General features: G+C 40.9%; 1 protein-coding gene across 9 annotated transcripts in view; it reads right to left on the bottom strand.

Moving 5' to 3' along the window:
* ARHGEF10 (Rho guanine nucleotide exchange factor 10) overlaps positions 1-24325 on the bottom strand; it is a 182391-nt gene that overhangs the window by 103823 nt on the left and 54243 nt on the right. For all 9 annotated transcript variants that reach the window (XM_073336205.1, XM_073336212.1, XM_073336211.1 and 6 more), the window contains 5 exons: positions 9140-9301; positions 7095-7385; positions 5910-5976; positions 5259-5338; positions 2963-3019 (listed from right to left, as the gene is read on the bottom strand). In XM_073336205.1, the coding sequence (XP_073192306.1) occupies positions 2963-3019; positions 5259-5338; positions 5910-5976; positions 7095-7385; positions 9140-9301 (657 nt within the window). The remainder of the gene's footprint in view (positions 1-2962; positions 3020-5258; positions 5339-5909; positions 5977-7094; positions 7386-9139; positions 9302-24325) is intronic.

Below are 24325 nucleotides of genomic sequence, written 5' to 3'. Positions count from 1 at the left end.
TTATTGTGCTGGTTTGCTGGTGCTCAGGCAGGAGTTGCCTCTATATGTTTTATTTTATATACAGTAGATCTTTGTACAAATGCTGCTCATTGTGCACACAAGTTCAGGGGGATGTCAACATAATTACTCCCATGTATATGGTGAGCAAGAATTGACCCTCTATATGTAAACTCCCCTTGATGTATCTTGCTACCACACATACCACCTCACTTTAGGAACCTTTTCATGATCAATACACACAACAGACGACATATTTTGGCTAGGGACAAATTAAAAAGTTACTACTTTAAGTAAAATGAATTAGACCAAAGTATAGCAAGAACTATGCTCCAAAACCCATTTTCATCCTCCCAACTACATTCATACTCAGCAGTCATGAATGCCTCACCTCAAATTACCAAGGAGCATTACCTTATGTATAAACTAGAATAAGAGCTCAAAACTTTAAGCTTTTTCTGATCACTGACCAAGTGGCTTCATATCAGCAGCCACTCCAAGTTATTAATGAAAAACAGTTTGCACAATTACTTATTGAATAAGTTATTAACAATGACTGCATTGTTTGGGGAAATGCTTTTAATGGCTTTATTAATTTCTGTCTCCTACTTTCCATCTTTACTGCAACTGATGTTTTAGCTGGCACAGGCATTAGCTATCACACATTGATTCTACATGAAATGGAAAGATTTTACTGCCAAATAATCAAGAGAAAGCAGGTATTTGCTGCCATAATTATAAATGGCAATATTTGTACCACTACAATTAAGGTAGACAGGCACTTCTATTACAAATTCCTATTTTCAGGGGGATTATAATTTAGTATTAAAAACTGCTCTGCTGTAAATCTCAGCACACCTGACCAGCACTTCGGAGATAATGTTTGATTTATGCAACAGTCTACAAAAAAGAGACAAGATTTAGGTTATATGTAAATGACAAATTGTTTCAGAGAAAAAAATGACTTTATTTTTGCACATTTGAATAGTCCAATACTTATTAAATTCAAAAACTAAAATTTGACAAGTAACAGTTTTGTAATATTAATTAATATTACTTAAACTAAGCATTTGGTATTAACAAAAAGTGAACTCCTGAAAATGCTGAAACTCAACTTTTGAATCTAGCTTGTTTTTTTCCATAAATATAGAGTCTGTTCTTAAACACACACTTCTTGAACGGCACCGTTCAATAGCATTCCAGCAAAACAGAGAATTTAACAAAAAAATCATTGTAACAACAGTGAACTCTAAAATTTGTGGATCACATATAGTTAAATAGCTCTGATTTAGGGACCAGTCCTGTAAACAATCTGTGTGTGAAACTCCCACTGACTCCAAGGGGAGATCTGCACAATAGAGCACTTATGAGATGGGGCCATAGGCCCCAGTTCCACAATGACAGCAGTGTGGGTAGACCCTGCCCCCAAGCTAAACTCCAGTGAATTCAATGGATCTGCCTGAATTGCAGAATGGAAGCCTCAGATATGGGAAATTCATGAGACAGGGACAGTCTCTTCCTGTTAAAACGCATATAGATTGAGGATTATAAAGGTACAAACATTACTACCAACAGCACACATTCTAAATTCCTAATACTATTCATTGTTAAATATGGTGTGATTGCTTTAAAAATTCCTTATAAATTCAAGAAATTAATTCATCCAATAGGATAAATATGCATTCCCAACCTGTTCTCAATTTAAAAAGAAACACATCCTTAAATGTTAATTGCAAAATGATCAGTTCAGGTGGTCACAAAAAACAGGTTTTTTCCCTTATGGAAAGTTTAGATTTTTCAGCTAAAAATAGAAAGCTGAAAATTTTCAGCTGAAAACATTTGATTTAAAACCAACGAGTTTGATTCAGATTTGATTGCAGTTCAGGTGCCTCATGCCGCATTCTCTTCTATGGGTTGGGCTCAGATACTGAACTACATCTTGGTCTCCTCTCTTGTGGAACCACCATGGTGCATCATAAGAATCCCTGGTCCTGGTGTATGATGGGGGATGTAGTCCAAATGGAGACTTCCCAGTAAGGAAAGCACCTGAGAAAGGTGTGATTTTGCAGATCACATTGTCTAATATCTTTAAACAACACCGCACCCAGCATTCCACTACTCACAATTTTCAAGGTAAAAACAAATGGTGCCAGGATTTAATCAAAGTCTATTCTTGTCCCTCCATCCAGTAAAGGAGTTAGGTTAGTCTGGACTTAGAGTACAACTTTTCTACAGAGGTATACATAGGTGGGTTGCCGCCTCTTTGAATTTCTTCTTTGACTGATTGATGTACAGTAAGCTGTAGTAGTAGAGTAGTGGACTGCTGGGTACAAGGAGCTCATTGGCATGAGTTCTCCTCCTGATTTATGATGTTACGGTTGGTCAAAGAGCAGATTTTGTTTGAGACTTGGCTGCTGGCTAACTTTACCCTTGAGTGGATTGACTTGCCAGGAAGTCAGCAGCTAGAGCTTTAGACATCAGAAAGCTCCGCTGCATTTAGATATCAAGTGCTATTCTACCTCCGCATGCAGTGACCTTCACCCAAGAAGACCCCAAGTCTTGTGGTTTTGAAAATACTCTTTTAGGCCAGTTCTCTGTATAATTCTAGATTTTTTTAACAACAACAATGCTCAAGGGCAAGACTGTGACTGTGGCAGAGATCTGAATGTTCAAAATGGTCCCTTCTGGCTTTGGAATCTATGAATCAGGCCTTTGAACAGCATAACAGAAGAGGCTTTTGCAGGCAAATTTTGACAGGCATAGTCCTTAATTTGGAACTTCGTAGGACTTGATGATTTCTGACATGTTAATGGCATTTACATGCAGTTTGGGGTATGTAACCTACACCTGTCTGTGTGTCTGATACAAATGCCCCTGGATCATATTATAGTTTTATGTGTGCGTTAAAATAAAACCCGTGATTGTATTAAATCATCATCATCTAAGTTCCCACATAAACTCAAACCTGGTTCAGTGTCTGAATCTTCTTTTGGCACATCGTCGTAAATTACTTCATCTGGGTCTAATAACAAAAAGGAAAAACAGTGAGAAAAGCTTTTCAGATTTGACTCAGACCAACAAAGATCTTGGGTCTTATTAGCAAATATGTGTATAATAGAGACATACCCTATTTTCCACTTACATAGAAATATCAGCATTTTGCCAGTACTTCTATTCAATCAAATAACATAAATAAAGTATAAGTATTATAATAATATTTATTATAGATATTATTAATCATAACGGTCATGACTCATGTGGCCATGATCATGTGTCTGGCAGGAATTTCAGTTAAGCTGCAAAGTGCACTCAGGGGGCTCCCCTGTATATACTGCGATTCCTTTCTTGCTCTCTCCCAGCACTCTCTCATTCCAAATCCCTGCACCAGCCTCAACCCTGCAGCTCGATCTGATTTTACAAGGTGAAAAAATAGCCTATTGTCCCAGGGTCTGGGGTGGGCCAAGGGGAGTGGGGAGGAAGGAAAAGGCAGCCCACACTCATCCTTCTCTATTTTTTAAGCTTTGTTTATTTCTTCCATTTCTTCACTTCCCCCTGACATTCACCACCCTACAATGTTCTCTCCCCCCCCCCTCCCACCATGCCACAGGTATTCAGTTCTTTGTCTGTCTCATTCACGCTCAATCCTACATCTTCCTTCTTACTCTTTTTAGTTCCAACTCCACCCCACACCCTGACACAATCCAGCTGGCTCAGAAGCTGCTGGACATAATTGTACAGCTGGGCCACCAATAGGCTCACCACTTACAGAACTGCCTGGAATCTGACTCCATCTGAGAGGGGGGCTGGCAGGAGGGGTGCTCACTGACAATCTTCATCCACAGCAGGGTGGCAAACGTGACAGACATGGCATGTATGTGCTCCCCCAACCTGCTGTGAATTTCACTGACCAAGCTGGACCATGGCTCTTTCAGGGGGCCAGGCTACAAGGTTTAAAAAAAATCAGGGCAAAACACGGTCTTACATTAAACAGTCTGGGCAGGACAACAGGCCCTGAAAATCAAAAGATTCTTGGTTTCCTGGGACAGAGTCACTCTATCCCCAGGGACCACACAAAGTCGTTCTTTACCATGACTTTAGATCTGTCTAGCACACACATTATCCATGGTATTTGTCACAAATTTTTTAACAATTTTTTCCTCCTCATTTATAACCTTTCGGGAGCTTGAAACTGAAATCTGTTTCGTTGGCCAAATGTTTTCTCCTCCTTTGTGCAAGCCAAGAGAACTGTTACCCGTAAGGTTGTCATGAGTGCTAAACTGCGGGCGCTGGTGTCATTGTCAAGAATCCCTGATATAACTGTTCAAGACCCAGACCCTCACTGGAAGTAATTTAATGATTATGTTGTGTAAACTAAGAAATAGGTTGGTGTGATGAAGTAATTCCCCACTCCTCCTAATTTCCATGTGGGGGACATTTGCAGACCAGTGGGAACCATCTCTTTGTCCTGGCTGAGCTATGTAACACCGCTCAGGCAGGGAGAATGCCTCTTTAAGCTATAAGTTTCAGAGTGTTAGTTAGTGTTTCAGAGCAGCCGTGTTAGTCTGTATCCGCAAAAAGAAAAGGAGGACTTGTGGCACCTTAGAGACTAATAAATTTATTTTCTCTAAGGTGCCACAAGTACTCCTTTTCTCTTTAAGCTACAGGGCCTCTTTCAATTTCCTGCCCTGAGACAGACTCATTCAACAAGCTAAGAGCCAGTTTCCCACATTAGGATATAGAGGGATTCATTTGGCCTGCCCAGAGTTTTTCACTCCCAGCCTCGCCATGATGGATCCAATTGTCATACGTGGCAAAATAGACCTGGGCAGTTGTGTAATGTCAGTTTCAGCCTCAAGTGACTCTACCAAGGTACGAGTACCCTCCTTTAAGGCAGGGGTGGGATACCGTAACTGTCACTGTAGGAGGCCAACAGGCCTGCAGCCAAAGACAAGACTGGGGACTGGAATCATTAGCGGTCATAAGCAAATTTCTTCCTCAATATACATCCATCAGATGGGGCCAAATTATCTCCCCAGCTACTGATACATGACTCCACTTACTTCAACAAACACTTATTGTGAACAGAACTTGATCCTTATACTAAAAATGGAGAAGTGTGGTTTTTAATTGTTGTTATTTAGCTCTGGAACATGTTTGAAAAATGCAGGAAAAGATAATGCAGATGTTCCCAGGCTGTGACTGATGATGCAGCTGACTCACCTACTGACACAGTGACACTGCTGGGACTGATTGACACTTACTTTCCATCCATGATGTGTTTGCAGGATCTGCAACCCATTTGGCTAGAGCATCTTCTTCTTTACTGGCCTGGTTATCTTCACTTGAAAAAAACCCACAAAATAAATGTACTAAAAATATTGCAATGTTAGTTTTAAACCATGTCAATAAGTAGCTAAGTTCTACTCACCTTTTCCCTCTCATTCTGAAATTAAAAGATACTAGAAAACTGTCGGATAGTTCAGACTTAATATGTAAGTTTTATGTTTTTGTTTTTAAGATCTAAGTGACTTAATATGGAATTAAGAGTTTAACTTTAGCAACCCATTGCTGACAATATTAGCCTAAATAAATAAATAAATCACTTATTCATCATTTTCCAAAGAAATTCTTTGTGTTTGCAGTCTCCCTGTAAGGCAGAAAATTAAACTTCTCTCTTTCACAGTTGTCAAAGGGCCACTTGTAATGGTTTTATATGCAAGAGTTCACTCAGTGCTGATACTGGTACACAAACAGAGATGATTTGGCACCACAAAGCACAATGAAAGCTGAAGTTGTTAAAAACCCAGCAATGATTATGTCAGGCAAGAAAAAATAAAACTAAAAATATAAAAGTAACCAGTAAACCATCTCATGAATTAAGGATTTGGAGACAGATAAGTGCTGCCAATTACCTATTTGGGGGATCCTCTGAGCTCAGGGAATTACTATTGCCATCTTCAGTTACTGACTGCATACCCACTAAAAAGAGTAGAAGAAAGCAGAGTTACCAGAATGCTAGGACTAAAACATTTTTTTGGTTCACATTAGCTTCTAACTTAAATAATTAACAATACTGCTACTATTAATTATCATCTGCTCTTATAAAATGCCCTTCATCTACAGATCTCAATGTGGTTTATGAACACCTCTCAAAAATAATTAAGCTTCTTCATGTTGGTTATATCCATTTTGGCAATGGGGATACTAAGGCACAGGGGCACAGCAAGTCAGTGGCAGAGTTGTTAACAGAACCTAGAGCTGGATGAATGACAGGTTTTTCAGTTTGCTAGCAGTTCCAAAAAAAAAAAAATCTTTAAAAAAATTGCTTCAGGTGAAACTAAGTCTGAAAATTTAGAAAAATGTGGATGAACTGAAAAATAATTGACAACTAGTTTGTTTCGAGTCAGACAAAATGTTTCATTCAACCAAAATGAACTGCTTTGTTTTGATTCTGGACACTTCATAAATGTACAAAATGGCTTTTAGTCCAGTGGTAAGGCAGTCTCCTGGGATGAGGCAGATCAGGGTTTAGTTCCGCCCCGCCACTACCTGAGGTAGAGAAGAGATGTGAACTTTGGTCTCCCACTTTGCTCTAGCCTATCAAATAATCTGTTATGGGTCTCTCTCAATCTCTCCAGGTGAAACTATTCAGAGAGAAAATAAGTGACTCTGGTGGTCAGGGTACTCACCTGGGAGACCCAATTTCATGTCCTTGCTCCACTGACTAATAGCTGAGAACCACTGATTTAAAGAAACTTACTACGTAGAAGGATTTTTTGTTTAAAAAAATTGTGTGTTTGCTCGCTTGCTTTGAAGTGAACTAATCCCACTTGAATAGTGTTTTCTTAAATGGCCCATTCCTAATAATACAGAGTCCTTCATGGATTTTCTTTCTCTTTAATAAACAAAAATCTTTCTCAGATGACTGGCAGCGAAGTTCAGCTGTGTACTCTGTGATGGAGATGATTTTCAATTGTTACAGAGTTCCCCACAGATTTCAAGGAAGAGTGCTACATAAAAACGGAGAAGACAATATGGTTCACTGAAATTAAACTAGGTCAGTACCTGAGAGAAAGTAAATTCAAGAGATAGTGTACCTTCTTCATCCACAGAAACACTGCGTATTATGACAGGACTGGAGTATGCCGGCAGCATCAGTGGTAAATTGGATGGTACAGCATAGCCACAGGGCACGGGAACAGAATATCCACCAGACAAGTTAGGGCTTGCATTTTCATCTTGAGGATTGGGTTCTGGTGAGGAGGAATGATCCTTTTCTTGGATTGGTGAAATATTTATGACTGAATACGGGTTTACTTTTGTTGGAGCGCCCTCTGCACGGGATTCTGTTGTTTGTATTTTCTCAGTTCTACCTATGTTGTCATCCCCTTGACAAATAAAAGAAGCATAAGCTTTCATTTATCACATAAGAATATAAGAACATAAGAATGGCTATACTGGTTCAGACCAAAGATCCATCGAGCCCAGACAGTGGCCAATGTCAGATGCTCCAGAGGTAATCATCAATTGATCCATCCCCTGTTGCCCATTCCCAGCTTCTGGCAAACAGAGGCTAGGAGCACCATCCCTGCCCATCCTGGCTAATAGCCATTGATGGACATATCCTCCATTAACTTATCTAGTTTTTTTTTAAACCCTGTATAGTCTTGGCCTTCAAAACATCCTCTGGCAAGGAGTTCCACAGGTTGACTGTGCACTGTGTGAAAAAATACTTCCTTTTGTTTAAACCTGTTGCCTATTAATTTCATTTCGTGATCCCAAGCTCTTGTGTTATGAGGAGTAAATAACACTTCCTTATTTATTTTCTCCACAACAGTCATGATTGTGTAGACCTCAGTCATATCCCTCCTTAGTCATCTCTTTTCCAAGCTCAAATGTATATTGCACTAAAGAGTAACTAGTATTTATATGGCTTCTGCCACTGGAATATCCGAGCACCTTAGAATCTTTAAAGTATTTATTCTCACAGCACCCCTGTGAATTGTGACCATGCTATTATCCCCAATTTATAGATGGCGAACTGACACACACTGGGCGGGAGGGATGTCCCTTGTACCTTTTAGCCCAGTGGTTAGGGTACTCACCTGGGATGGGGGGAGACTTCTGGTTCAAGTCCCCCCTCCACCTGACAAGGAGAACAGATTTGAACAGAGCTCTGCCACCTCTCAGGTGAGTGTCCTAACCATGGGGCGATGAGATAGTCTGATGCAGAGCTCCCTCAATCTCTCCTGTTGAAGATGTTCCTTTCAGTTCGGACAAATAATGAAAGAGTGATTGGAGCAGGGAGGATGGGATCCTGGTTCTCCCACCTCCTAAGTGAGTGATTCTGTAGCCTGGTGGTTAGATCATGTCTAAGAGTGGATGGACATGGTGAATGCTCTTAACAGACACACAGGTCCACAGCTCCTAATGGTCAAAGAAAGAAGGTTTGTTTTCATGTATGGGACAAAAATATGCTCCATTTATTTTTAAGAGCACATCCACTCAATGCCACCAACCAGGTTGCCCAAGCTGAGTGAAGCATGCCCCCCTGCTGCCAAGTTGCCACTAGTTACGTCTTCACAGCCCAGGTCGTCAGATCTGGTCTGTGGGGATCACGCTAGCGCTCTAAAAATAGCCGTGTAAACAGCGCCTTGAAGTGGCTCAGGCTCTCAAGCCCACCCCACTCTCTAGCCTTCAGAGCCTGAGCCACATCTTCAAAGCACTGTCTGCACAGCTATTTTTAGAGGGCTAGTGTGAGCCCCGCGGGGAGGCTCACTTCTGCAGACTGTGCAGACACACCCCATGAGGCTTCCCTAGGGATACCCACAGATAATCACTGTAACAAAGACCCTACCGTGACAGCAGATGCCTGCACAAGATAGGGATGAGGAAACCAGTTCCTAGGTGAGGTGCAGCAGGGGAATAAGAATCCAGTCAGGGACAATACCTACCCTTTCTCCTTGTTAAGTCCACAAGGAACTAAAGTATTTGAGGTAAAATAAATCACTTTCACATTCGGTCTATGGAAATATCTTTGTGACCTACAGCAATTCTGTCAGCATGAAAAGCATCTGATGAACATGGGGCTTGATTCTTACCTGAGCAGTACTGCCCTGGCCTACTGGACACAAAGGCTCACCTGTGGAGTTAGTGTCTTCGTGTTCTACGTTAATCCCAGAGTCTGAAGCAGGTGGCACAAGTGCTTGTCTGTCTGCTTCTGGTATTTCATCGCCACTATCAAAATCGAATTGTTCCCCTTCTTCCTCCTCTTCATCACTGCCTTTTAATTCATTTTCTAGAACTGAGCAGAGAGGAACCATTTTTTATTAATGATTTAATGAGATGAGTAAGGGCTCACTGTTGTGAATAGGGGTTGCAGAATTAGGTCCTAGAATTTTAGGCTCTCTAGGACAAAACAGTGCTCCTTGATATATTTCTAAGATCATGAAGTTCTTAGTAATCTTTTTAATGTAAACCATGCCACGTAAATACATATATAACACAACATGTTTCTATTTTTAATAGAGACCAGCCAGAACCAGAACACTTGTTATGAATAAACTTCAACAGCTTCCTCTGAAAACTTTGAAAAAATTCAGATCTGAATCCAGATCCAAATCTAAACTTTGTGACGTAAGCCCCTTCTCTCCTTATAGATTCACAAAGTCCAAAGCCAGAAGGAATCATTGTGATCATTTGACCTCCTGTATAACGCAGGCCATACAACTTCCCCAAAATAATTCCTAGAGCACAGCTTTTAGAAGAACTTCCAAAAATCTTACTTTAAAAATTTAGTGACGGAAAAATCTACCATGACCCTTGGCAAATTGTTCCAATGATTAATTACTCAAAACTGCTAAAAAATTATGCCTTATTTCGAGTCTGAATTTGTCTAGCTTCAACTTCCACAACTAACATCAAATTGTGCTATACCTTTCTCTGATAGATTGAACAGCTCATTATTAAATATTTGTTCCCCATATAGATACCTACAGACAGGATCAAGTCACCCCTTAACCTTCTCTTTGTTAAGCTAAATAGATTGAGCTCATAGAGTCTATCATTCCAAGAAGAAAAGGAGTACTTGTGGCACCTTAGAGACTAACCAACTTATTTGAGCATAAGCTTTTGTGAGCTACAGCTCACTTCATCGGATGCATACTGCGGAAACTGCAGAAGACATTATATACACAGAGACCATGAAACAATACCTCCTCCCACCCCACTCTCCTGCTGGTAATAGCTTATCCAAAGTGACCACTTTCCCTACAATGTGCATTGTAATCAAGGTGGGCCATTTCCAGCACAAATCCAGGTTTTCTCACCCCACCCCCTACCCCCATACACACACAAACTCACTCTCCTGCTGGTAATAGCTCATCCAAAGTGACCACTCTCTCTACAATGTGCATGATAATCAAGTTGGGCCATTTCCAGCACAAATCCAGGTTTTCTCACCCCCCCCCACACACACACACACAAACACACAAACTCACTCTCCTGCTGGTAATAGCTCATCCAAACTGACCACTCTCCTTACAATATGTATGATAATCAAGGTGGGCCATTTCCAGCATAAATCCAAGTTTAACCAGAACGTCTGGGGCGGGGGTGGGGGGGAGTAGGAAAAAACAAGGGGAAATAGGCTACCTTGCATAATGATTTAGCCACTCCCAGTCTCTATTTAAGCCTAAATTAATAGTATCCAATTTGCAAATGAATTCCAATTCAGCAGTTTCTCGCTGGAGTCTGGATTTGAAGTTTTTTTGTTATAAGATAGCGACCTTCATGTCTGTAATTGCATGACCAGAGAGATTGAAGTGTTCTCCGACTGGTTTATGAATGTTATAATTCTTGACATCTGATTTGTGTCCATTTATTCTTTTACGTAGAGACTGTCCAGTTTGACCAATGTACATGGCAGAGGGGCATTGCTGGCACATGATGGCATATATCACATTGGTGGATGTGCAGGTGAACGAGCCTCTGATAGTTTGGCTGATGTTATTAGGCCCTGTGATGGTGTCCCCTGAATAGATATGTGGGCACAGTTGGCAACGGGCTTTGTTGCAAGGATAGGTTCCTGGGTTAGTGGTTCTGTTGTGTGGTATGTGGTTGTTGGTGAGTATTTGCTTCAGGTTGGGGGGCTGTCTGTAGGCAAGGACTGGACTGTCTCCCAAGATTTGTGAGAGTGTTGGGTCATCCTTCAGGATAGGTTGTAGATCCTTAATAATGCATTGGAGAGGTTTTAGTTGGGGGCTGAAGGTGATGGCTAGTGGCGTTCTGTTATTTTCTTTGTTAGGCCTGTCCTGTAGTAGGTGACTTCTGGGAACTCTTCTGGCTCTACCAATCTGTTTCTTCACTTCCGCAGGTGGGTACTGTAGTTGTAAGAATGCTTGATAGAGATCTTGTAGGTGTTTGTCTCTGTCTGAGGGGTTGGAGCAAATGCGGTTGTATCGCAGAGCTTGGCTGTAGACAATGGATGGTGTGGTGTGGTCTGGTTGAAAGCTGGAGGCATGTAGGTAGGAATAGCGGTCAGTAGGTTTCCGGTATAGGGTGGTGTTTATGTGACCATTGTTTATTAGCACTGTAGTGTCCAGGAAGTGGATCTCTTGTGTGGACTGGTCCAGGCTGAGGTTGATGGTGGGATGGAAATTGTTGAAATCATGGTGGAATTCCTCAAGGGCTTCTTTTCCATGGGTCCAGATGATGAAGATGTCATCAATATAGCGCAAATAGAGTAGGGGCATTAGGGGACAAGAGCTGAGGAAGCGTTGTTCTAAATCAGCCATAAAAATGTTGGCATACTGTGGGGCCATGCGGGTACCCATAGCAGTGCCGCTGATCTGAAGGTATACATTGTCCCCAAATGTAAAATAGTTATGGGTAAGGACAAAGTCACAAAGTTCAGCCACCAGGTTAGCCGTGACATTATTGTGCTGGAAATGGCCCACCTTGATTATCATACACATTGTAAAGAGAATGGTCACTTTGAATGGGCTATTACCAGCAGGAGAGTGAGTTTGTGGGGGGGGGGGGGGGGCGGAGGGTGAGAAAACCTGGATTTGTCTGGAAATGGCCCAACTTGATTATCATATACATTGTAAGGAGAGTGATCACTTTAGATAAGCTATTACCAGCAGGAGAGTGGGGTGGGAGGAGGTATTGTTTCATGGTCTCTGTGTATATAATGTCTTCTGCAGTTTCCACAGTATGCATCCGATGAAGTGAGCTGTAGCTCACGAAAGCTTATGCTCAAATAAATTGGTTAGTCTCTAAGGTGCCACAAGTACTCCTTTTCTTTTGCAAATACAGACTAACACGGCTGTTACTCTGAAACCTATCAATCCAAGGCATGTTTTCCAATCCTTTAATCATTCTTGTGGCTTTTCTCTGAAATCTCTCCAATTTATCAACATCTTTCTTGAATTGTGGATACCAGAACTGGACACAGTAGTCCAGCAATGGTCATACCACTGGCTAGATTCTACAGAGGTAAAACAACTTCTCTAGTCCTACTCAAGATTCCCCTCTTTATGCATCCCAGATCACATTAGCTCTTCTGTCCACATCATCACAGTGAAAGCTCATGTTCAGCTAATTATTTTGGGGTGTGTGGTGGATCTTTTTCAAACTCATTGCTTCCCAGAATAGTCTCAATCCTGTAAATATGACCTACATTCTTTGTTTCTAGGTATATATATTTACATTAGCCATATTAAAATACATATTGTTTGCTTGCTCCAATTTACCAAGTGATCCAGATAGCTGTGTACCATGATCTGTTCTCTTCATTATTTAGCACTCCCGCCAATTGTTGTGTTATCTGCAAACTTCATCAGTGTTGACTTTATGTTTTCTTGTAGGTCATTGATAAAATGTTAAATAGCATACAGAGTCCACTGAAAACGCACCCACTCAATAATGGTTCCCCATTTACATTTTAAGACCTATCAGTTATTCAGTTTTTAATCCATTTAATGTGTGCCATGTTAATTTTAGATCTGCCCACTCAAACTTTGGTTTCTCTGCTGAAACTGCCAATAACAGCACCAGTTAGTGCCAGTGTGACAATAGCAGAAACTCTCTTCACACAGGCCATCAAATATCTATCAGATGGTATTGAGTTGTGCTCAGTACCAGCCTGAGCTGGCTTTGAGCAAGTGACCTAATGTGAAATGCTCTCAATTCTGTCAGCAAACCTGTAGGTCAACCGCACCCCGCTTTTCTAAATCCTGATCTTTGTAAAAGTTACAGCTGAGTCAATGTAATTACCTCTCCTGCGACCAACCAGACAGGGAGAGCTCCTTGACTCTGTCCATGAAAATCTGGGAGGGATGAAGTGCAGAAGGAGGAGGTGTTTCCCCCATTGGCCCTTCTATCTTCTTGGCAGAGACCAGTCTCAGCAGGGTTTATGTGGCAGGAACTGGGACCCAGCTGCTGTCTGTGTCACTATCCATGTGTGACAGCAGCATCCTGGATACCCCATTAAGTTTTAATTCTGCCACAGTAAAGCCCCCACTGTTGCTCTTACTGCCTGAGTTCAGAGAACTTAGTCAATGGCAGCCTCAGCTCCTACTGGAGCCATTGTGCCAGGGAAATGGTGGACACAGCAGCAGAAAGAGGAAACCTGCTCAAGCAGTGGTACCTGCTTCCACCAATCTCTCTTTTTTGTGGGTCACCAGGATACAAAGGGTTGAGACACACCTTACCCCTTTCCACTCTGTGCCTGCCATAACACCCCATTCCAAGCCCCATTCCTCCTGAGGAGAAAACTGCCAGAAACCCCCATGAGATGGAGGTAATAACGAGTGGATTTTTGCCCTGTTCCCACACACACACTCTGCCTCCCCCACGCTTTTCCACAGCAGCAGGATGACACATTCCATAATATATTTTTAAAGTACATATTTTTCAATAACATACTAAGTGTGTAAGAGAAGTAAAATTTACCATTTTTTTCTTGAGGTAATAGGAGGTAAAAGCAAACTCCTGCAGGGCTTATTAAATCTCCTGAGTTGTGATGATTTTATCACCATCTTCACCAGCTAGGACATGCTCAATATCCTTATGATAAAACCCACACAATTCACAGCTCTTGACTGTTTAAGATTGTCATGGTTATAAACATTCTTGCCAGAGCTTCAGTTTCTTCAGGCTGAGACAGCATATTTTATGATTATACAACAATAACAAGACCTTTCACACAGTCCTTCTCTAGAGGGGAAAAGTTGACTCATTTTTTTAAACGAACAAAAATGTATAAGTTGCCTTCTTACTATCACATCTTATGGTGGAGGCAACAGGACACTTAATTTCAAGCCATTTTACTCATGTGCTTATATACTGTAAAAAGCTACCTTTGGGGCTGAACCTTTACATATTTGTATTTGTCCCAATGTGATTTCCCCACCCCCCAAATTGATAAAATTCTACAAGGCTGATCCAGTGCACATTGGAGGCAATAGAAAGGCTTTCACTGACTTCAGTGGGCTTTGGATTAGGCCTAGGTGATCATTTTTGAGTTATCAGATCATGGGAGGGGAAAAAATGGTTTTCAATTTTTTCAGATGCTTTACTTGCTATTGGAAAACTCAAATCTCAACTCCTGTGCAAAGTCTGAGTAAACTTTTTTGTGTGTGTATGAAGGCGTCATGTCAGTGGATAAGTACAGCTGATAACCCACTGGCCACACCACAGCTCTTAATATACATTGCTGCCTATCCTGCCGATCTCCATCAAACCTCTTGCTGAGCTATGCATCTAACTGCTGGTCCTGATGATCTCAGTCTGATTCTCCTGTCTTGCACCTTGTGTAGCCATTTATACCTGAACAATGTTGTGTAAAACACTAGCAGAAGTGTGAGTGGATCAGGCCCATGAAGAGAACTTTGGGGCCCTGGAATATCATGTGTCTTGTGACCCTACCCCTCCCATTTCTTTATTTACACAGCTGTTACAGATGTTTTGAGAGGGCTTGAGCTCAGGGCCATGGTACCACTGTCCCCCCTTTCCCGCCGATAAGTAGAGAATTCTGATTTGGTAGCACTATACACCTACTTTACACAAGGGTAAATGGTGACACATGGAGCCAGGCAGTGGAAAATCTGGCCCACTGAAGACGAAAAGAGAAGCAGAAAAAAGAAGGCAGAAAACAGATAAGATTAGATGTATTCATCTGGAAACAATAGGTTTAATGCACTATTCCATCACACCAGTTTTACAGTGATGTACCTCCTTTGTCTGTGAATGTAGCCCGGAACTGACAAGAACTGCCATCTCCAGAAAATTTATCTGAGACATTGCGAAGTGGAAGGAGAAACAGGGTGAGGGACTGAAAACGATATAAGTAAAGATTATGACCCAATCAGAGGAGTGTGTTCAAAAGAGCCTTAGTGAGTTAGAAGAATAAGTCTCATTGACTTTCAATGGGACTTCTGTTTCTAACTTACTTAGGCACTTTTGAAAAGTCCAACCACAATTTTTACAGCAGCCCCTGCTTTTTAAATAGATCGATTGCCCCATACCACATTTCTGAAATGACCTCTGCACAGAACTTGAAGAGCACCGACAGTTGAAGCTCTCCCACCCACACCAGTCCAGTGATGGGGCGAAATAAAGAGAGAACACTCCTTACAATATTACACACATTTTAGAAACACTAAATCTGTGGACCAGTGATTCTCCTTCAGGAAAATTTTAAAACTAGATTCTATCTTATGGCACTGCCACATTCCTTCCTTTCTTCTGTATGAACATGAATAGCTTTAAGCTAATTAAATCTTCATTTAAACCTTCATTGATCCCTCGAATCTAATAAGTAATAAAAATGTTACTCCTTTGAATCTTTTAATCCTGAGGGCACATTGTTTCACTTGAAACATAAAAACCCATATTATAGCACAACGTAGAACCCCATAATTATATTTATACAGAAAGCACATCTGACCTTTATATGGTTTTGAAAATAAGTATTCTTATAATTGTTTCAATTTGATTAAAACTATTTAAGAAAAAAATTATTTGTGGCTGTGTGCTTGTGAGCTAAGCAAAGGCCACTACCCAGCAGTCTTCATCAAATAGACAGAGAAGGACCAACTTCTGAGTTGAGAGAGACAAGCTTTTGAGCTTACACAGACCTAAAGTAGAGCTCTGTGTAAGCCTGAAAGTTTGTCTCTCTCTCACTAAGCAGAAGTTGGCCCAATAAAAGATATTACCTCACCCACTTTGTGTCTCTAATATCCTGGGACCAACATGGCTACAACACTACCTATACCAGAAAGACAGTGAGAGAACCCTCTAACTTACACCAGTTTTAACCACTTCAGTGGAGTTACATATGGTTTACCCTATCCAGAGAAAACTAATAGTCTTATGCACTAGACTGGGACTCAGGAGATCTAGGTTTATTTTCAGGCTCTGCCACAAGCTTCTGGTGTGACATGAGCAAGTCACTTAAACTCATTTTGTCACAGTTCCTCATCTGCAAAATGAAGGTAATAGTAGTTCTTTTCTGTCTTGTGTCTATAGGTTGTAAGCTCTTTGGAACACAACGGGGTCCTTATCTTGGTGAAGGTCTCTAGATGCTACTGTAAATGCTACTGTAAAACAGATAATAGTAATAGTAAAAGGAAAGGAAGACTCAGGCCCAAGGATATTCCATCATACACTGATCCTTTCTTTTCCTAACGTGCAATAACAAGACACAAAATTAGTCATCATAATCTTTAGCAAAGAAATTTGTTTTCTTCAAACTTTGGACATAGATCTCTGTTTATTAAGTAGGAAGAATTTGCCCAAGTAGGGCAGTGTCACTCTTTTCATAATCCTGTCCATTTAATTATTTTATAATTTTATCAGTGGAATTGTACTGGATTGTTCTGACTGATATTGCTTAAACTTGTTTGGACACTCAGGCAATCTAGAAGTTGCCAACATACCTGTTTACAAATAGATCAGTTAGTGATAAATTCAAGCTCTGGATCTGAATAGCCACAAACTTAAAGGAAGTTCAGATACAAATGTTGTAGCCGGTGTGCCTATGATAGATCACACTAAATCTCCAGCCACAAGACACTCCCAAACTTTGGAAGAGTTCATTTCCAGGTCCAGACTTTGCACCCAAAGCCTATTTCATCTTAATGCACTGTATTGAAGGGACACCATCTAGTTAAAGAAAATGCTAAATTGAAATCTATGAAGGGAAATCATCCCTGCCCCCTTCTCCCTAGTGGAAAATCTACTCCAAGGGACGGCAGGCAGTTGTACTGCTGCTGCTCTCTCTTGGGATTTTCTGCCAAGGAAATTAACTTTGTTAGAAACATCGGGTATGCATCCGATGAAGTGAGCTGTAGCTCACGAAAGCTTATGCTCAAATAAATTGGTTAGTCTCTAAGGTGCCACAAGTACTCCTTTTCTTTTTGTTAGAAACAAGGCTCCAAAGACATTCTTCCACTGGGGGAAATGTACTGACTCAGCAAATCCCTCAGCCATCCTGGCTCCTCTTATCATGCCAGTTATGCCAATTTTTTCTGCTGCAATAATCCTCTACACACAAACAAACAGGCCACCAGGATGCTCTGCAAGGGTTTATGAAGGCAGAAACCAGATTCAATCCTGAATCAAATCTGGCAGTACAGTACTGTCAATTCTCTTGCAATACTTAGTGCATTTCAGAAAGCCCCAGCTCCTGAGAGCTTGTGAAGAGGTGAGACCCTCAGCTTTCTTTTAAAGAAAGTAGATTTTTAGCCTTTGTGGTTGCAGAGAAGAGCTTGAAAATGGGATCCCAGAAGCTAAATAACCACAAGACAAATAAAAAGACCCAAAATATTTTATTTTAAATTTAGTGATTCTTAAGCCAATTTCATGATGATTTAGGGCCTGATTCATGATTTTGGAATGCTCATAGTTAATAATATGGCATCAGTATAAAATTTCCTTCCCTGTGTGACAACCACCACCTTAGATTATTAAAAGTTAGTGGGGGGGGAGGGGGAAGAAACTAACTTTATGTGTACTTCATACATTTTTCTGAGCCTGACGAACAAAAATAGACTAATCAGTTTAACTTTTAAGTGTAGAATTGTGCTAGCACAATTCTACACTTACAAATACAGTTAGGAAATGTTTATTTGTTTAAAAACTATTTCCATTTGAAGTCTGAAAATATTATGAAGACATTTCTATTTGTCTGGTGCAAAAGCATATTTTGTTTCCAAACATGTCGTTCCAAATGTGACCTGTGTCCCTTTATATGTTATGTACATGTATGAACATACGAATTGCAGGATAAATGAAGGAATGTTATATTATCTTATAATTATTAACATGACACACATTAGTTATGTCTATATTATTATAATTAGTTATAATTATGAAAAGTTTTGTGCAATATATTATTTAATGAAGTTACTTTCTTCAGAACAGGCCTCAGAAATAAACAGAGTATGTTTATAGAGACTTGGTTGTGAGTAGCTAAATTTAACATGAACTTTAATGGTCTCCTTTTGGCTGTGCTGCCAGTTGGTACCATGCCCATTCAGTAATTCTGAATTTTCTTAAACTACATACAACAAATATAAAGATAATAGGGTATGTAAAGTGAACTCAGGATTCCTTTTTCTTGTTGGGGGACAGACAGGGAGCACAGGTGGTGATGTTTTCCCAGAATATTTTTATGATGGTAATTTTTAGGGCTCTCAAGCGATTAAAAAATTCATCACAATAAACTGCACTGCTAAAATATTAATCGTGATTAATCGCACTGTTAAACAATAACAGAATACCATTTATTTAAATCTTTTTGGATGTTTTTCTACATTTTCAAATACATTGATTTCAATTATAACACAGAATACGAAGGTTTCAGAGTAACAGCCGTGTTAGTCTGTATTCGCAAAAAGAAAAGGAGTACTTGTGGCACCTTAGAGACTAACCAATTTATTTGAGCATGAGCTTTCGTGAGCTACAGCTCACTTCGTCGGATGCATACCGTGGAAACTGCAGCAGACTTTATATATACCCAGAGAATATGAAACAATACCTCCTCCCACCCCACTGTCCTGCTGGTAATAGCTTGTGCTGGAAATGGCCCACCTGATGATCACTTTAGATAAGCTATTACCAGCAGGACAGTGGGGTGGGAGGAGGTATTGTTTCATATTCTCTGGGTATATATAAAGTCTGCTGCAGTTTCCACGGTATGCATCCGACGAAGTGAGCTGTAGCTCACGAAAGCTCATGCTCAAATAAATTGGTTAGTCTCTAAGGTGCCACAAGTACTCCTTTTCTTTTTACAGAATACGAAGTGTACAGTTCTCACTTTATATTTATTTTTTATTATAAATATTTGGACTGTAAAAAACAAAAGGAATGTCATCCACATTGGAATGCTGCCCTTTTAAGACTTCTGAAAGCATGCTCCGCACCCCGTCCCCATCAGATTTTGGAAGGCACTTCTGATTCTTAAACCTTGGATTGAGTGCTGTAGCTATCTTTAGAAATCTCACATTGGTACCTTCTTTGCGTTTTGTCAAATCTGCAGCGAAAGTGTTCTTAAAATGAACATTTGCTGAGTCATCATCTGAGACTGCTATAACATGAAACATATGGCAGAATGCGGGTAAAATACAGAGCAGGAGACATACAATTCTCCCCCAAGGAGTTCAGTCACAAATTTAATTAACGCATTTTTTTTTTTTTTAACAAGCATTATCATCATGGAAACATGTCCTCTGGAATGGTGGCCGAAGCATGAATGGTTAGCATATCTGGCATGTAAATACCTTGCAATGCTGGCTACAAAAGTCCTATGTGAACGCCTGTTCTCACTTTCTGGTGACATTGTAAATAAGAAGTGGGCAGCATTATCTCCCAAAAATGTAAACAAAAGTTGTTTGTTTTAGTGATTGCCTGAATGAGAAGTAGGACTGAATGGACTTGCAGACTCTAAAATTTTGCATGGTTTTGTTTTTGAGTGCAGTTATGTAACAAAAATATCTACATTTGTAAGTTACACTTTCACAATAAAGAGATTGCACTATAGTACTTGTATGAGGTGAATTGAAAAATACTGTCTCCTTTGTTTATCATTTTTACAGTGCAAATATTTGTAATAAAAATAATAATATAAAGTGAGCAGTGTAAACTTTGTATTCTGTGCTGTAATTGAAATCAATATATTTGAAAATGTAGAAAAACATCCAAAATATTTAATAAATTTCACTTGGTATTCTATTGTTTAACAATGCAATTAAAACGGTGATTAATTGCAATAAAATTTTTTAATAGCAATTAATATTTTTTTAGTTGATCGTGTGAGTTAATTGCGATTAATAAATAGCCCTAGTAATTTTATAAGACTTTAAAATGATTCAGCACTAAGAAGTCTGTGCACTTTGCTGGTCTATTCAAACACATTATCTTATTACTGTCACCCTCATCCTCCCTACCCATTTCCCTCCTATTGCTCCTTACCTTTACATAGTGCAGCCTTTTTTTGAAATTAGATAATAAGCTTTTCAAGGCAGGGACCATGCCCTATACAGTTGCACAGCACCTAGTACAATGGGGCCCAATTCCAAGTGGTGCATTTGTGTTCTACAATAGTAAGTTACATCCACTTTGATATAAATCTACTGGAACCCAGTCAATACGACTACATTGCCAAAAGTGGATGATAAACTGTAGATTGCCCACCACAGGGCGAGAACAATGGTGAACAAAATAGTGGTGTAGTGATATCCCCCAGGCGTAAATTGATCAGGCAACGGGTGTAAAAGGACATACAAGACACAAGCATAACTGAGACCTATTTGGAGGATAGTGGGAGTGCAAAATGAATAAGTTGCGCTCATCAATCTTCTTCTTGTACACCCAACCTTTTTTACCTCTCAGGTGTGTAGCTTATACTTGTTTTGCACACCCACCGAATGCCAAATCAGCACAAGTTTTCTTTGTCACTTACACGCAAGATAGAAGTAGCTTACATTTAGAGCTAGCAGAAATTTACCAAATTCAGATTTTCTGACAGAAATTTTTTTTTTTTTTTGTGCAAATGGTCTTGAAAAATTCATACTTGTTTGGGGGACAGTTGTACTTGCATGGCTTTTGTTCTTCATTGCTGAATCTAGCCTAGAGACTGCCATGGGAGCTGCAGATGCTTATTCCAGCCTGCCTTTTGCCCAATATATTTCTCTTTCTTTTTCATGAAAACCTTTTGGATTATTCAAATATTTGAAATGCTGTGTGCCAAGTTTCCTTCAAGTCAATCTCCTTAAATATTTTCATGATCATCTACTTATGGATATAATGAAAAGTTGAATAACCAAGTACATTAATATGTTTACTGGCCAGGAATGCATTTAGCTACCATAAAAATTGTGATGTTTGCCAATTCACCAAGCTGAATCAAAGGAAACCAGCAGGAATCATGATCTCCTGCATGTTACTTAGCCTGGGACTATGCCAGAGATGACTTCATTGTCCCTCTTCTGAGAAAGAGCAGAGAAAGTGTTTACTGACTTACTGGCTTTCTCAGACCATTACTATAAAGGGTCAGATTCTGTCTAGTTCTTACATAGGTGTGCAGTGGCAGGGAGGAGCACAAGAAAATGGAACTGGGCATTGAAAGGGCAGGCATCAATCAAGCAGCACTGGGGAAATATTGCTCTCAGCCACATGAGAAGTAGTTACAGTGAAGTAACAGAGCAAAATTTTGATCAATGTTGTCTCTTTCCCCACACCCATAGCCAATTGCAGTTCTAGGCAAGTGTCCCTCCCACACATTGCTTTTGATATACGAACAGCACTCAGACTGCTTTTTTTTTTTTTAATTATTATTTCAGCCAAAAGAGGTCAGCCATTTCCAAAAACAAGGCCAGGGAAAAATATGTTGTTCTGCCGATGTTATAAAATTCTGGTGACTCTTTCTTCAAAAAGCTCTAACATCCCCAAGTGGAGCAGGGACTTGAAAATTGGCAGTGCCGGGTGGCCATTGTGTCAGGGATGAGTTTTTTGATGTTCCTGTGAAAATCCACCCCAATTTGGCCAAGTTACAAGCTTCTGAAAAATTCTAGTTTGCACATGCTCTTAGTGCTAACCAGACAGCATATATTCCATCCCCAGAGTGACTGAGCATGCTCCCTCCTCTCACAGCTCCTGTGTGTCACCAGACTGCACATGTGCCATCTCCACAGAGTGACTGAGCATGCTCGCTCCAGCCCAGAGATACCGGGACAAAGCTGGACTTCCCTCATCATTGTTGCTGAGGGCAAGGCACTGGAACTGAGAGCAAAGTTTGTCTCTCCTGCGTTCCTGTTGAACCCCACCCCCCGCTGCCTCCCAGGCATAGGATTGCCAGCTGTCTAATTGCACAAACCTAAACACCCTTGCCCTGCTCCCTTCCCCACCCAAGGCCACACCCCCATCCTGCCCCTTCTCTGAGGCCCCACCCTGCACTCCATCCCCCCTCCCTCACTCTTCCCCACCCTCACTCACTTTCACCAGGCTGAAGCAGGAGTTTGCGGTGCAGGAGGGAGTGCAGAGTGTGGGCTGGGGCAGGGGATTGCGGTGTAGGAGGGGGTGTGGGCTCTGGGAGGGAGTTGGGGTGCAGGAGGAGGTGAGGGGGGCAGTGCTTACCTTGGGCAGCACCCAAAAGCAACCAGCACATCCCTCTGGCAGCAGCTCCTAGACAGGGGAGAGGGTAAAGGGGATCTCTGTGCGCCGCTGCCCCTAACTGCAAGCATCGCCCCCGCAGCACCCATTGGCCACACTTCCCGGCCAATGGGAGCTGCGGAGTCAGCACTTGGGGGGGGCAGCACAGAGACCCCCTGTGCCCCCCTAGGATCCAGAGAGATGTGCTGGCTCTCCCCGCTGTGCCGCCAGACTGTCGGTGCCAAAAATCTCCTGGTCTGGCTGCAGTAGCCTCTGGGAGATAGCATGTGATTCCGGTAGACTGCCGGTAAAACCGGGAGGGTTGGAAACCCTACCCAGGGACAGATGGAGGAAAAGGAGTAGATTGGGACAAGGAGTCTGGTGAGACTGAAATTGGTGTGAGGACATAAAAGCATGAATGGATGTTTACAATGGGAGACTGAGATGGATTCAGCAAGGAGACTGGGAGTAGGGGCTGGGCAGAAACTGAGCTCTGACAAGGAACTGGAGGAAAAGGAGCAAATTGGGACTGGCGGGACACAGAGACTAGGACTCAGAACTAGTCATTAAAGACTGTATCAGAATGCACACACACACACACACGCCAAATTAAGGTTGTACAAGCAACCTTAATACTGGCATTTCCTAACTTCTGAGTGATGGACTTTGCAACCTTACTAATGATGTTCTTTAACATAGCTTTTGGTGTGTAGTGGAATAAATGTGAAGTCCTTTATAACAACAACATTTTTATCAGTCCTTAATCACAGAAAGGGGGTGGGGGGGGGGAAATCACATCCTGATGTAACACTGCTTTATGCCAGGACAAGAGGGACTTTTTGATGTAATCTTAGGAACTAGCTTTTATTGCAGCTGTAATTGACTGAGCGAGATAAAAATCCATTTCTGTTTGCCAAGATAAAATGGATGTGGGCTTAGACCACAGGCTTTTTCAAACACAGTGAAACGTGCTGTGAAACAAACTAAAAACTTACGGAAAACTGACACAAGCTTTAATTAAACTAGTGGATTAAATACACCAAAAAGTGCAGAACTTTGTAATAGGCCTGTAGGCAGGATCAAACTGTAGTAAACTCACAACATCAAGTGGATAGGATAAATGTGAGCAATAGCTACAAAGTCTGTCCAAGGTATTACCCATACCTTGGTTGGCATTGGTACTGAACTCTGATTTTAGGAAACCAACTGTGGAATGAGTAAGTTCTGAACATTTTATCTCCTTCATAATTTTAGAGTCCGGGCCAGATTGTACAGCATTTATTCCTGGGTAAGCACTTAAAAATACAAGTAATGCCATTGAAACTACTTGCATGAGTAAATTCTCACCAGGGTGAGACAGGAATTCACAAGCTGCCCCTTTTATTGTAAGCTACTTGGAGCAGAGACACTCTGCTGTGAGCTGGTTTTGCACCCATTCCAATAGACAGGAGCACTCCCTTTATCATCATTAGTGCAGAATTGAGCTCTATATTTGTAGAGTGCAATACATTAGGAACACTGCCCCTGACTGGGACCTTTGAATGCTATTGAAATATACATTTTAATGATTAAGTAAAAAATAATACATTATTATTGTTTTACCATATGATAAACTAAATTATTTTCCCTCAGCTATTATTGCATACTCGATTGAGGGAAAACCTGTTCCTTT

This window comes from Lepidochelys kempii, chromosome 3 (assembly GCF_965140265.1).
Source record: "Lepidochelys kempii isolate rLepKem1 chromosome 3, rLepKem1.hap2, whole genome shotgun sequence".
In the NCBI taxonomy this organism is placed as follows: domain Eukaryota; kingdom Metazoa; phylum Chordata; order Testudines; family Cheloniidae; genus Lepidochelys; species Lepidochelys kempii.
The sequence above is the reverse complement of the archived record's forward strand: the minus strand, read 5'-3'. Positions and strand labels throughout refer to the sequence as shown.